This window comes from Salvelinus fontinalis, chromosome 24, assembly GCF_029448725.1.
Source record: "Salvelinus fontinalis isolate EN_2023a chromosome 24, ASM2944872v1, whole genome shotgun sequence".
Classification (NCBI taxonomy): Eukaryota; Metazoa; Chordata; class Actinopteri; order Salmoniformes; family Salmonidae; genus Salvelinus; species Salvelinus fontinalis.
Genome location: NC_074688.1, coordinates 40,573,537 through 40,586,282, shown reverse-complemented (window position 1 = coordinate 40,586,282; position 12,746 = coordinate 40,573,537). Strand labels below are relative to the sequence as shown.

The window sequence follows — 12,746 nt, the reverse complement described above, 5'->3', positions numbered from 1 at the left end:
AGCATGTTAAATGTCCAACCAGAGGGAGAAAAAAATCTAGACCACCTTTACTCCACACACAGAGATGCGTACAAAGCTCTCCCTCGCCCACCATTTGGCAAATCTGACCATAACTCTATCCTCCTGATTCCTGCTTACAAGCAACAATTAAAGCAGGAAGCACCAGTGACTCGGTCTATAAAAAAGTGGTCAGATGAAGCAGATGGTAAACTACAGGACTGTTTTGCTATCACAGACTGGAACATGTTCCGGGATTCTTCCGATGGCATTGAGGAATACACCACATCAGTCACTGGCTTTATCAATAAGTGCATTGAGGACGTCGTCCCACAGTGACTGTACGTACATACCCCAACCAGAAGCCATGGATTACAGGCAACATTCACACTGAGCTAAAGGGTAGAGCTGCTGCTTTCAAGGAGAGGAAGTTTATAAGAAATCCCCCTATGCCCTCAGACAAACCATCAAACACGCAAAGCGTTAATGCAGGACTAAGATCGAATCGTACAACACCAGCACCGACGCTCGTCGAGGCCGGGCTTGCAAACTATTACAGACTACAAAGGGAAGCACAGCCAAGAACTGCCCAGTGACATGAGCCTGTCAGTTGAGCTAAATAGCTTCTGTGCTCGCAACGAGGCAAGTAACACTGAAACATGCATGAGAGCATCAGCTGTTCCAGACAACTGTGTGATCACGCTCTCCGCAGCCAATGTGAGTAAGACCTTTAAAACAGGTCAACATTCACAAGGACGGTGGGCCAGACAGATTACCAGGACGTGTACTCCGAGCATGCGCTGACCAACTGGCAAGTGTCTTCACTGACATGTTCAACCTCTCCCTGTCTGAGTCTGTAATACTAACATGTTTCAAAAAGACACCATAGTTCCTTTGCCCAAGAACACTAAGGTAACCTGCCTAAATGACTACCGACCCGTAGCACTCACGTCTGTAGCCGTGAAATGCTTTGAAAGGCTGGTCATGGCTCACATAAACACCATTATCCCAGAAACCCTAGACCCACTCCAACCAACAGATCCACAGATAATGCAATCTCTATTGCACTCCACACTGCCCTTTCCCACCTGGACAAAAGGAACACTTATGTGAGAATGCTATTCATTGACTACAGCTCAGCGTTCAACACCATAGTGCCTGAAAGCTCATCACTAAGCTAAGGACCCTGGGACTAAACACCTCCCTCTGCAACTGGATCCTGGACTTCCTGACAGGCCGCCCAAGGTGGTAAGGGTAGGTAACAACACATCCGCCACGCTGATCCTCAACACAGGGGTCCCTCAGGGGTCCATGCTCAGTCCCCTCCTGTACTCCCTGTTCACTCATGACTGCACGGCCAGGCACGACTCCAACACCATCATTAAGTTTGCTTATGACACAACAACACAACACCGACAACGATGAGAGCCTATAGGGAGGAGTTCAGAGACCTGACCGTGTGGTGCAAGGACAACAAACTCTCCCTCAACGTGATCAAGAAAAAGGAGATGATTGTGGAATACAGTAAAAGGAGGGCCGAGCAACTCTTAATGATCGGCTATGAAAAAGACAACTGACATTTTTTCCTGTTATTATTTGACCATGCTTGTCATTTATGAACATTTTGAAAATCTTGGCTCTCTCTAATTCTCTCCTTCTCTCTTTCTTTCTCTCTGAGGACCTGAGCCCTAGGACCATACGTCAGGACTACCGGGCATGATGACTCCTTGCTGTCCCCAGTCCACCTGGCCTTGCTGCTATTCCAGTTTCAACTGTTCTGCCTGCGGTTATGGAACCCCTACCTGTCCCAGACCTGCTGTTTTCAACTCTTAATGATCGGCTATGAAAAGCCAACTGACATTTATTCCTGATTATTATTTGACCATGCTTGTCATTTATGAACATTTTGAACATCTTGGCCATGTTCTGTTAAAATCTCCATCCGGCACAGCCAGAAGAGGACTGGCCACCCCTCATAGCCTGGTTCCTCTCTAGGTTTCTTCCTAGGTTTTGGCCTTTCTAGGGAGTTTTTCCTAGCCACCGTGCTTCTACACCTGCATTGCTTGCTGTTTGGGGTTTTAGGCTGGGTTTCTGTACAGCACTTCGAGATATTAGCTGATGTACGAAGGTCTATATAAATTAAACTTGATTTGATTGCTATACTAAGGGATGGTATATTTCATGCTAACATCATGCTTTTATTTGTGTTTGGAGCTCATTTTTAGTTTATAAGTTAGAATTTTAGCAAGCTAAATGTCCCTTAACTTGAGCTAAGAGCTTGTGGGGGGAGCTAAGCCCTCATGGGGTATTTAAGCACTGAATGATGCCTGAGAGGCAGCTCTGTTTCCCAGGCTGTGTGCCACCCCAAGACCACAGCCAATCGCATGCAAGCAAACATAGATAACTTAGTCTTGTGATGCGAGCAAGCTAGTTAGATAGGTAATCTTGTTAGCTAGATAGCTAGCTGTCTATGCTGGTTGTTAGCTTACATACCTGATATGTGTATAACTGTAAGGGACACTTCATGTTTTATGGATAATATTTAAAGTGTAGGGGAGCTCCATTCCTGACAGGGTGATCAGATTCGATTTCAGAGCTTGATCAGATTCAATAGCAGCCTCAGAGGCTGATGAATGAGGATGCTGCCTTGTAGGCTCTTCATAGACAAAGCACTTTGCAGGCAGATTAGCAGTCAGTGCATTTTGTATGTGATCAAGAGTGGGTGTGCTCTATTCCTGGCAGTCTAATCAGATTCAATAGCAGCCTTAGCGGCTGATGAATCAGGATGCTGCCTTGTCTGCAAGGCTGTCTGCAAGGAGCTTTACCTACGAAATAGCCTACAAGGCAAAATCCAGATTTATCAGCCCGAGGCTACTATTGAATCTGATCAGCTTGCCAGGAATAGAGCTCACCCACTCTGGATAATATGCATCAGCCTATAAAGTGCTGACAGCTAGTCTGCCTGCAAGGAGCTTTACCTACGAAACAGCCTACAAGGCAGAATCCGAGGCCAAAATCTGTGAACTAGGCCTGTATGAGAGGAAACAGTCCATTAGTCATTGTTTGGAATTGATTAATGTATTTGTTGGGTAAACTGATATCAGTAGCTTTGTTCCCATTAACTTGTCCAGTGACATTTAGAAAGTTCAAATAGAAAATCCCCGTGGTCCGTGTCATGGTGAAGACTTGCCCTCTTGTAGAACTGAAATTGGATTATGAAACTTGCATCCAGCTGATCAGAAAAACAAGTCGAAACAATTCAGCCATTCTTGAAAGTCAGGACAAGGATCCTACAAATAAACATATTGGTTTGTTGAAAAATAGATTTAGCAGGCAGTAGGCACTTAGAATTAAGTGTGGAGTGGAGCTTCAGGGCACTTGATGTCAAAGCAACTATGTGTGCCTTCAAAATTATTCAGCAATCATAATTTATTTGAAAAAGCATATTTTTGAATCCTAATTTGTCGCAATAAAGTTAGACAAAATAAAAATTCACACCTGTCAAACGTGATAAAAATGTTGTAGCGCTCCACACGTTTACACGTGTTTTTTCCAACATTGCTTTTTGGCGATTATTAAACCCGTGTCAATAGAAACCACAATGATGTCATAATAAATTCTAGGCCAGGGGTAATCCATTCATGGTCGCCAACTACCTTAAGCGTCTAATATCTTCTGGCCGGGGGAGTTAAGAGCCCCGACTCGTTCTGAATGTTAAAACGTGTCGTGGTAATTTCCTGTATTACAAAATGAGGAGAGTTTACAAACCACACACAAGTCAGTGTTATATTTAAACTTCATCTTTTATTATATGAGCTTCACCATAGCCCTTTGACTCTCAGATCAATTCAGAGTCTATAAATGAATTCTGTGAGTGCGCTTACAAAATAATTCTAATATCTTTTATAGCCAAGATACACCCCTCTCAACTCACATGACAAACATCAGATCTTAGAAACTTCACAAAGGGCCTTTTACTTGAGAGAGGAGAATCCCATAGCCAGATAGCATTAGCTATAAATTATCGTTCAGTTTGGTCTCTAAAACGAGGTTCTAATCTCGTTCTTGGTACTTCATAGTACCAAAACATTACCTCATCCAATGGCATATATCAATTGTCAACTTTAGATACTCCCATCTCAAATACGCCCCACCCCTGGACAAGCTCACTGAGGGGAGTGAGCCTCTAGGTCATATACTAGGTCAAGAGAAGGGCAACAGAGGGGACATACAATGGTTCCAGACACTGCCATACTCCAGTGAGAAAAGGAGGGAGTGACTGGCATACAGACATTGGAGACAACTAACTGGTTCCCCATTAATCACGCCATCCATTCCCATGGTTTAGGAATAGTTAGACACATTCCTATAAGACAATGTTCCATTCTGTCCTCCTCCCCTTCTGATATTCTGCATAGCACCACATGGTTTAACAGATACATTGACATATGAAGACAAGCCTGACCTCTCCCCTCTCTGGGCCCAAGTGACTGAGCCCTAGCTGAGAAGGGATAACTGCAACTGTCAACAGTATAGTCCAAAGGGAGACCTTCTAATGACAAGTATCTCACATAAGCATATTATGTAAATAAAACATCTTATTTATCTTTGTTACCTAACTAAATCTGATTCAGCTACGACAAACGCCGTACAGTTTTGGAAACATAAGGAATGTATCTTTAATATCAGGGAGAAATTGTCTAAAAACAAAAAAGGTTAAATTACTGCACACCTTTATAGGGTTTCCACACGGCCATGTTTCCACGTTACAGCACCCGTTTACAGAAAACAGAGGTGTACCTATGCTAATTAGCTATTTGCGTCCCCGAACACCTGTGTGTAAACCGAAGACGGACACCACAAATGTGTGGTCGCTAAAAAAAAAAAATACTGTCAGCTTGCAACTGTGTGAAAACGGGTTAATAGTGCATGGTAAGTGTATAATTTGGTGAAATTATTTTGATGTGATTTGAAAGTACTGGGATTTATATTTCCAGAACCATACCACTAGAACCATACTGCAATTGACAATCAATTCACATTTAGATGGAGTATTTGCAGTGTTGTAAAAAGTACTCAATTGTCATTAACCAAATGGCACCATTTTTACTTACGGATAGCCAGGGGCACACTCCAACACAATTTACAAATGAAGCATGTGTGTTTAGTGAGTCCACCAGGTCAGAGGCAGTAGGGATGACCTCTTGGTAAGTGTGTGAATTAGAAAATGTTCCTGTCCTACTAAGCATTCAAAATGTAACAAGTACTTTTGGGTGTCAGGGGAAATGTATGGAGTAAAAAGTACATTATTTTCTTTAGGAGTGCAGTGAAGTAAAACTAAAAGTTGTCAAAAATATAAAATAGTAAAGTACAGATACCCGAAACAACTACTTTGGAAGTATTTTTACACAACTGAGTATTTTGCTGTTTTGGCTTCCAGAGCCAATTCACCTTGAAACACGTAAGGTCCTCTGACTATGGAGTAACATTAGGCTCCTCTAGTCCATTATTGGGCTAGGTCAGGGGTACTCAAGTACTATTTCAGAAGGTCCAATCACTCAAATCTCCTAGGTGGCAAAGGTCCAGATGGATATTGTAATTTATTGGCGTAGTAACCAACCCCCCTCCCCATAACCCACGCGACCCCAAACTGTTAACACACCCCTCTTTTGGTTAGTTTAGGCGTCTCATGGGAGTTAGATTTAGTATCAGGCAATACTGACCTCTACTGCATGACTTATATAGTTACAGAAAGATTCCAAGAAGGACTTTAACGTGTCAGTCTCTCGGTGGAACAAGGAAGAATCGTAACATAATCAATAATACATATCAACATGAATCCTTATTCACACACACACCAATGTGTAATAGTCAGACTAAAACATTTCGGCCTACTGAACACACTACACGATTTTACAATCTTACCAGTACCTAATAAAAGTATACTAGTTCCTCTCATGTGACAGTCAAGCAAAGTCAAGACTGAAAATATATATTTTTTTATTGGCAAACACATCAAATAAAATATTTATATTCAGCATTAAATTCCACAGCTCCTGTCACTCTAAAACAAAAAAGGTACATTAAAACCAAGAAAAGTTGGCAATCCATTTAGACTGATATTTATGACAAATAGATTTTACAACATTTTACAGTTTGTAGGGTTGTGTTACAGTATCATGGAAAGACCTACAGCCTGGATATTTATTAAAAGAAACCCATCAATTAAATTTAAAAAAATTAAATGAATAAAAATAATAGAAAAGGTCTTACGTGTGGCAGAGGGTGGCACATTACAATCTAATGTGGAAGTAACTTCCTTTTTACTTTCCTATCATGTCCCATGTGTACTGAACGGCTTCAAGATAATAATATCATCAAATTCATGAAAACACATTTAATATAAATGTAAAATAATGTGGTTGAATATACTTCTACCAGATGCATTTTAATTAGTTTTTGCCCATTGAAGACGATTAAAAAAAATTACAAAAGTTGAAAAACTACAAGGGTGAGGGAGTACAGTAGTCTTCTTGGTTACCATCACAGCGTATTCCCATGCTGCATGGGTACGAATGCTGGCACCTAGCCCTACTTTGTGTCTACCCTTCATTTCATATCTCTCTCGGTCATTGAAAATCCAATATTGCATGTCCACATTAATTTATAAAAAATTAAATAAAATGTCTTACTCAAAGCTTGAACATGCATATTGAACACATGTAGGTGAAGATGGAAGTGCAGCTTTGTCTCATGTTAATTACAGATCACTTGGTCAGCCCCCCCCCCTCCCCATCTCTCATGTTAATTCAATACTGATGACTTGGTCAGTGGCGTTTCTGTCATTTCTCTTGTCTCTTGATCGAGCTGCTAAACACAGAAATAAAACCATGAGGAGGAATGAATGGTAAGTACCCAGATAACAGATATGAAGTAGTAGTCTAGAGGTTAAGAGCATTGGGCCCTTAACATAAAGGTTGCTGGTTCAAATCCATCAGCCAACTAGATGAAAAATATGTTGATGTGCCCTTGAGCAAGGCACTTAACCCTAATGGCTCCTGTAAGTCGTTCCGGATAAGTGACTCAAATAGCAATAATTTGTTCAACATAGTAACTAATACACGTGGCGTAGTTAAGTTTTAGACAATAGTTAAAGCAGCCTGAGATGGAGTGGCTGTGGGGACAGGGGTTACCTCTGTGCGCTGTGGGGACAGGGGTTACCTCTGTGCGCTGTGGGGACAGGGGTTACCTCTGTGCGCTGTGGGGACAGGGGTTACCTCTGTGCGCTGTGGGGACAGGGGTTACCTCTGTGCGCTGTGGGGACAGGGGTTACCTCTGTGCGCTGTGGGGACAGGGGTTACCTCTGTGCGCTGTGGGGACAGGGGTTACCTCTGTGCGCTGTGGGGACAGGGGTTACCTCTGTGCGCTGTGTACTGTTTGGGGGTTCTTACCTCGAGCTCTGCAGCATTTCACCACCAGTGCAATGGTCACCAGCAGGAAGATAGAAACCACCAGTAAACTACACAGCAGAATGAGCAAAGAGATGGGCCACACTGGGTCTGGAGCTAGAGAGCGAGAGAGAGATGGATGGAGGAGAGCGAGAGAGATGGAGGAGAGCGAGAGAGCGATGGATGGATGGAGAGGAGGAAGATGGATGGAGAGGAGGAAGATGGATGGAGAGGAGGAAGATGGAGAGGAATTGAGATCTACTGGTCATACAAACTGACACACACACACACCCCCCTTAGAAATAACATACAAACACCAAAGGTGTATTTATTTCTCACCTCTCACAGACACCCAGCTCCCATGTGATTCTCCCTGGTCTAGTTGTTTACACCGGTACCATCCTTCATCTGACTGTGTTGCTGCAGGGATGGTCATCTCTCCTGTTAGCTCAGTCTTAGTGAGGTAGCCGTTGTCCATCCATTTATGAAACTCAGCACTGAGGTTTGATGGGGTCCCCTGATATCTGCAGCGTAGAGTCACAGAATCTCCCTCAGTCACAGGAAGGGCAGGGCTTTCCAGGGCCACACCCTCTGTACAGCACCAATCACATACAGTACAGTTACAGTCTATCATACTAAAGAAACAACTCATCAACATATAATTTGTGGATGCTGGGGTATAATTCATATTATTATAAGGATTAGACTTACTAAGGGTCACTGTGATGTTGACGGCATTACTGTACTCTCCTGACTCAGACTCACACCAGTACACTCCAGTGTCTGACCAGACATCTGTAGTTGTGAAGATGCATGTAGATCCTGTCACTGATCCCCAGTCAGTAGGACACTCTAATACTTTGGGTTCTTCCCATCGTAAGTACCTCTTCACTCTCCATCTATTAGAGTCCCCCTGCACCGCACAGCCCAGCGAGACAGACTCATTGTAAAAAAACTGAACTCTGTTGGGACTGACAGTCAGAGAGGCTGAAGGAGACCGACCTGAAACACACAGAAATACAGAGAGAGAGATTAGACTGAGGTCAGGGTGCAGACTGACACAGAGAGAGAGTGACTCACCTTCTACCCAGAGAAACTTGAGTTCACTGAAGTCTGTGTAATAGACTGGGTCTCCTCTCTCAGCTCTACACACATATCTCTCTCTGTGATTCAGACCAACCAGGCTGAGAGAGTAGGCGCCTCCAGCCCCACTATCACTGTCCGGTAGCAGCTCTGGAAAGAAGTCCTTGTCTGGATAAGAGGGGAACCCTTCCCTGTAGGGTACAGCCTTGTACCAGGAGAACCTCCAGCCTGTAGACGAATCTCCAACCTCACAGCTCAGCGTTACCGAGTCGCCAGCATTCGCCCACCATGAAGGAGACATGGTCAGGTGAGGAGAAGCCCTCCCTGAAGTGGAGGGGAGATCATTTGTACTACAGTGATCTGTTGTTACAGTTTAAAAATATATATTTTATACTTGAATAGTCATAAAAGATTCATATTACAGTCACTTATGATGCCATGTTCTAACACCACATCTAATATTACCTCACCACTTCTCTCTCAACAACGCAGACATATACACTCACATGACACGGTTAGTGTGACGTCTTCACTGATACTGGACTTCTGGGAGTTACTCCTCCGTACTCCCATACAGCTGTAGACACCATTATGAGACGGTTCAACAGGACTAAGACTGCATTCGTTCTGACTAGAGGAGTAAACGAGGCCGTAAAGACTTCTGTACCATCGGTACTCCCAGTCAGTGACTCCGTCCTCCTGTATGTCACATCGGAGAGTGACGGTCTCTCCTTGGTATATCCCCGTCGGTGTCCGTTTAGGCTGCAGAGTTAAAACAGCTCTGGGTGGCTCTGGACAAACAGAGAAAATAAGCATCAACGTAACACAAATAGTCTTACTTTACAACAACACACAAACAAGTTATAATTAATCAAACCATAAAAACTAACTGAACACATTGAGTAACTACATGATGTGAGCTCACAAATAAAATGCACTTAAATGTTATTTATAGTTAATTGTTTTATTGATCATGTTCTGGTCAGATTGTATTCTGATAAAAAAATAAAATTCAGTAGTATCGTAGATGTATTTTTAGTGACCAAATGTCTTTGTGTCGTCATGAGAGAGAGAAAAGAAAATTGAAAACGCTACTGGTGTGCGTCTTCATTTTGTCTACTGGGGTGGAGAGAAGAATGGGACTCACCTTGGCTCTGTCCATAGCAGGTGAGAGCACTCAGCACTAAAACACAGAGAGAGAGAGAGAGAAAACACATCACACTATCACATAACCACCAACATTTCAACCTAACCGCAGCAATTAAAGGGGCAATCTGGGAATTGAAAAACATCAAAAACATTTGAATTAACAGCTCAGGGATGGGAGCTGGAGAAATGTAACACCTCAAATTCATAGACAAAGCCGTGGATGCAGTGACTGAGATAGAAATAATCTGCTCTTTGATCTGACAGTTAATCTTAATAGTGGTACAGTCGTCTCAAACCAAACTGACGGACCTCGGCGTTACTCTGGAACCTGATCTCTCTTTTGACGAACATATCAAGAATACTTCAAGGGCAGCTTGTTTTACCATCCGTGTAACATTGCAAAAATCAGAAACTTTTTGTGCAAAAATTTGATTGATTGTTGACATTTACCTTGTTTACAAACAATGGAGTAAAACAATATTCTATTATGGGTCCTGATGGGGTATAACAGTTGAAGCTCATAGCCTTTTCTTCAAGAATCATTGGACAGCCTGTATGTCATTAATTTAAAATGTACCAATCCCAGAGGACCCCTATAAACAAGTACTTGTGCCAATATTGATCATTCAATCATTTAATCCTCCCTAGCATCTGTTTCTGTCTAAAAACAGAGTACAGTCATTGTAAGAGCCTGCCTGTCATGTAGCCTACATCTGAGTTAAGGATTGGTCTCTATATTACATTTAACTCACTTTCGTTAAAAACAAAAAACAGTTGTTGACACTGCAATGGATGTTACATTGATTTAGATTTACTGGACACACACAAGCAAGCACACAGTACTCACAAAGAATTCCCCAGAGTGAGCTGTGCTCCATGCTATCCTGCTCGACAGTGTAAGTGATGTGAAAGGTCATGGCACTCTAACAGGACTCCCAATTGCTTCCAGTTACACCAGACCACTCCCCTTCCCTCCACACCTGTTCCCACTCACTAATCACCTTTCCTTTCAGTTCCCTTTATAAACAGTATGATCCTTCCTACACACTAGTATAGTTTTGATTGGTGATGCCTTTGGGAGGCTCCATTCTGCCCCTGTAGCGCCATGTGCTGCCCCTGTAGCGCCATGTGCTGCCCCTGTAGCGCCATGTGCTGCCCCTGTAGCGCCATGTGCTGCCCCTGTAGCGCCATGTGCTGCGCCATGTGCTGCCCCTGTAGCGCCATGTGCTGTGCTACCCATGTCCTCAGTTGGCCCCTTTCATGTTTTGCTCTCCTTCATTTGTAGTTATTCACCTGGCACTCCTTTCATGTCTGCAATAGTTCTTTTTGTTTTTTTAATGTTCCTAATGTTTCCCTTTTGTCTCCCTTCCAGACCACCACATCCTTGCGTTGTTGGAAAATAGTTTACCAAACTACAAATTACTTCACACTGGAAAAAGTTAAACGGACTTAGTTACTTTGAAAAAGTAGTTCTTTACATCCAAACTACTTTGTGGGTGGGGGGAGTATAAATCTGAAACGTCATAAACCACAAATTGCGAGAACAGATTATTTTAGGGTCACATGTTAACAGAATGTCTAATTTAGCCTACTAAACATGTTTAATGTGAGAATTGGGCAGGTCCGATTGGGCCATTTTACCATTGTTTTTGAAAGGTGTCCTAGTAGTTGGCTATATGGCAAAAAAAGTCATCATCTACTGAAAACGGTACCTTGATAATGATTTTAGTTCAACTAAGAATCACTGAAATGTTAAGGTATTAGTTGCATTCCACTACTTCCCGACACTGTATCCTTGTTACCCTAAACCTTCCTATTTGCCTTAAAATGCATTAACTTCAACTCTAACCTCCATTACACCATTCCTAAACTTCCCCATGTGTCAACTGTCTTAAATGCGTGCAGATTGATAAAGTGTAGTTACCTTTGATTCTAAAAGGTAGAAAGAATCTGGTTTAAGGTAGAACAAACCTGTCTGTTTAGAAAGTCTATGGGTGCAGTTTATGATGCGGACATTTTATTATTTTTTTTAAACATGGCAGAGGTTTGAAGTGAGAATCTTGAAATAGAATTGGGTTAAAAGTTGTAATGTGGTGATCATTGTTTGTCAGATAAATGTCATTCTAAGATGTAACTTTTCTCCTGATTTGAGGCAAACTGTCCCTCTATTTTATGATTTAGCTTAGCAAAACTGTCCATCCTTTAAGTTCATATCGCTATTCAACCTAACATTTCTAGCTCTATTTTTATTCATTCTACATGTGTATGTGGGAGGTTGCTAAATGCTTGGCTAGCTTTAACTTGTTTAGCATGTTTCTGCTAGCTTGCTACATTTGAATTACTGGCTTCAAATCAGGAGACCAGTTGTATCTTAGTGTCACATTTGTCTGACTATTGTAACAATGATTAAACTTTTTTTTTTACAACTTGTAACTCAATGTTTATTTACAAGATTCTCAGTTTAAACTTTGCCTGTTGACCTGTTAGGAACTAATTTGGTGTTCTGCCCTACAACAAAAGCTTACACAACCTGCATTGACGTTTGCTATTGCAGGAAATGATTAATAGAACCAATGTCTTCAGCATCTTTATTTTACTGTGCTATAACAGTCATTACATTTCCTCTAAATGATGACCCTTGTTTTCCTGTGGATCTGAGTTGTGATAAACTGTTCAGAGGCCATTAGTTGCAATCAGCAGTAGAAACAGTGTCCTCCACACCTGATTTGGTAAAAAGCTGAGGGATGTGGCTGGCGAAAGGAACCACTTATTCATACGGAGGTATGGTGGATCCGTGATATAAAAATGATAGTTTGAACTGTTGGTGTACGTGTCTTACTTTGATTATATTTTGGGTTCTGACAGTTGTACTAAGAACATTTATAAGTCATTCTTCAAGAATCAATGGGTGCAAATGGATGTAGTGACTGATTGCCCCTTTAAAATATGATTGGCTCAAAGTGTAGTCTAGATGAAAAACTGGGAATAGCAAAAGGAAGTTTCCAGTCCTGATTTATTAGGATCCTCCACTAGCCAATGACGACAGCTAGTCTTACTGTGGTCCGACAC

The 12,746-nt window shown here is 42.1% G+C and overlaps 1 protein-coding gene across 1 annotated transcript; it reads right to left on the bottom strand.

Moving 5' to 3' along the window:
* Positions 1-5,865: 5,865 nt before the first annotated feature.
* On the bottom strand, positions 5,866-10,698 carry LOC129822673 (Fc receptor-like protein 3). The gene is made up of 8 exons (XM_055881032.1): positions 10,525-10,698; positions 9,676-9,711; positions 9,035-9,319; positions 8,526-8,852; positions 8,157-8,447; positions 7,785-8,036; positions 7,449-7,562; positions 5,866-6,867 (listed from the first exon to the last, which is right to left on the bottom strand). The coding sequence occupies exons 1-8, from the start codon at positions 10,592-10,594 to the stop codon at positions 6,797-6,799; spliced, it is 1,446 nt and encodes a 481-aa protein (XP_055737007.1). The 5' UTR covers positions 10,595-10,698; the 3' UTR covers positions 5,866-6,796.
* Between the last annotated feature and the right edge of the window lie 2,048 nt (positions 10,699-12,746).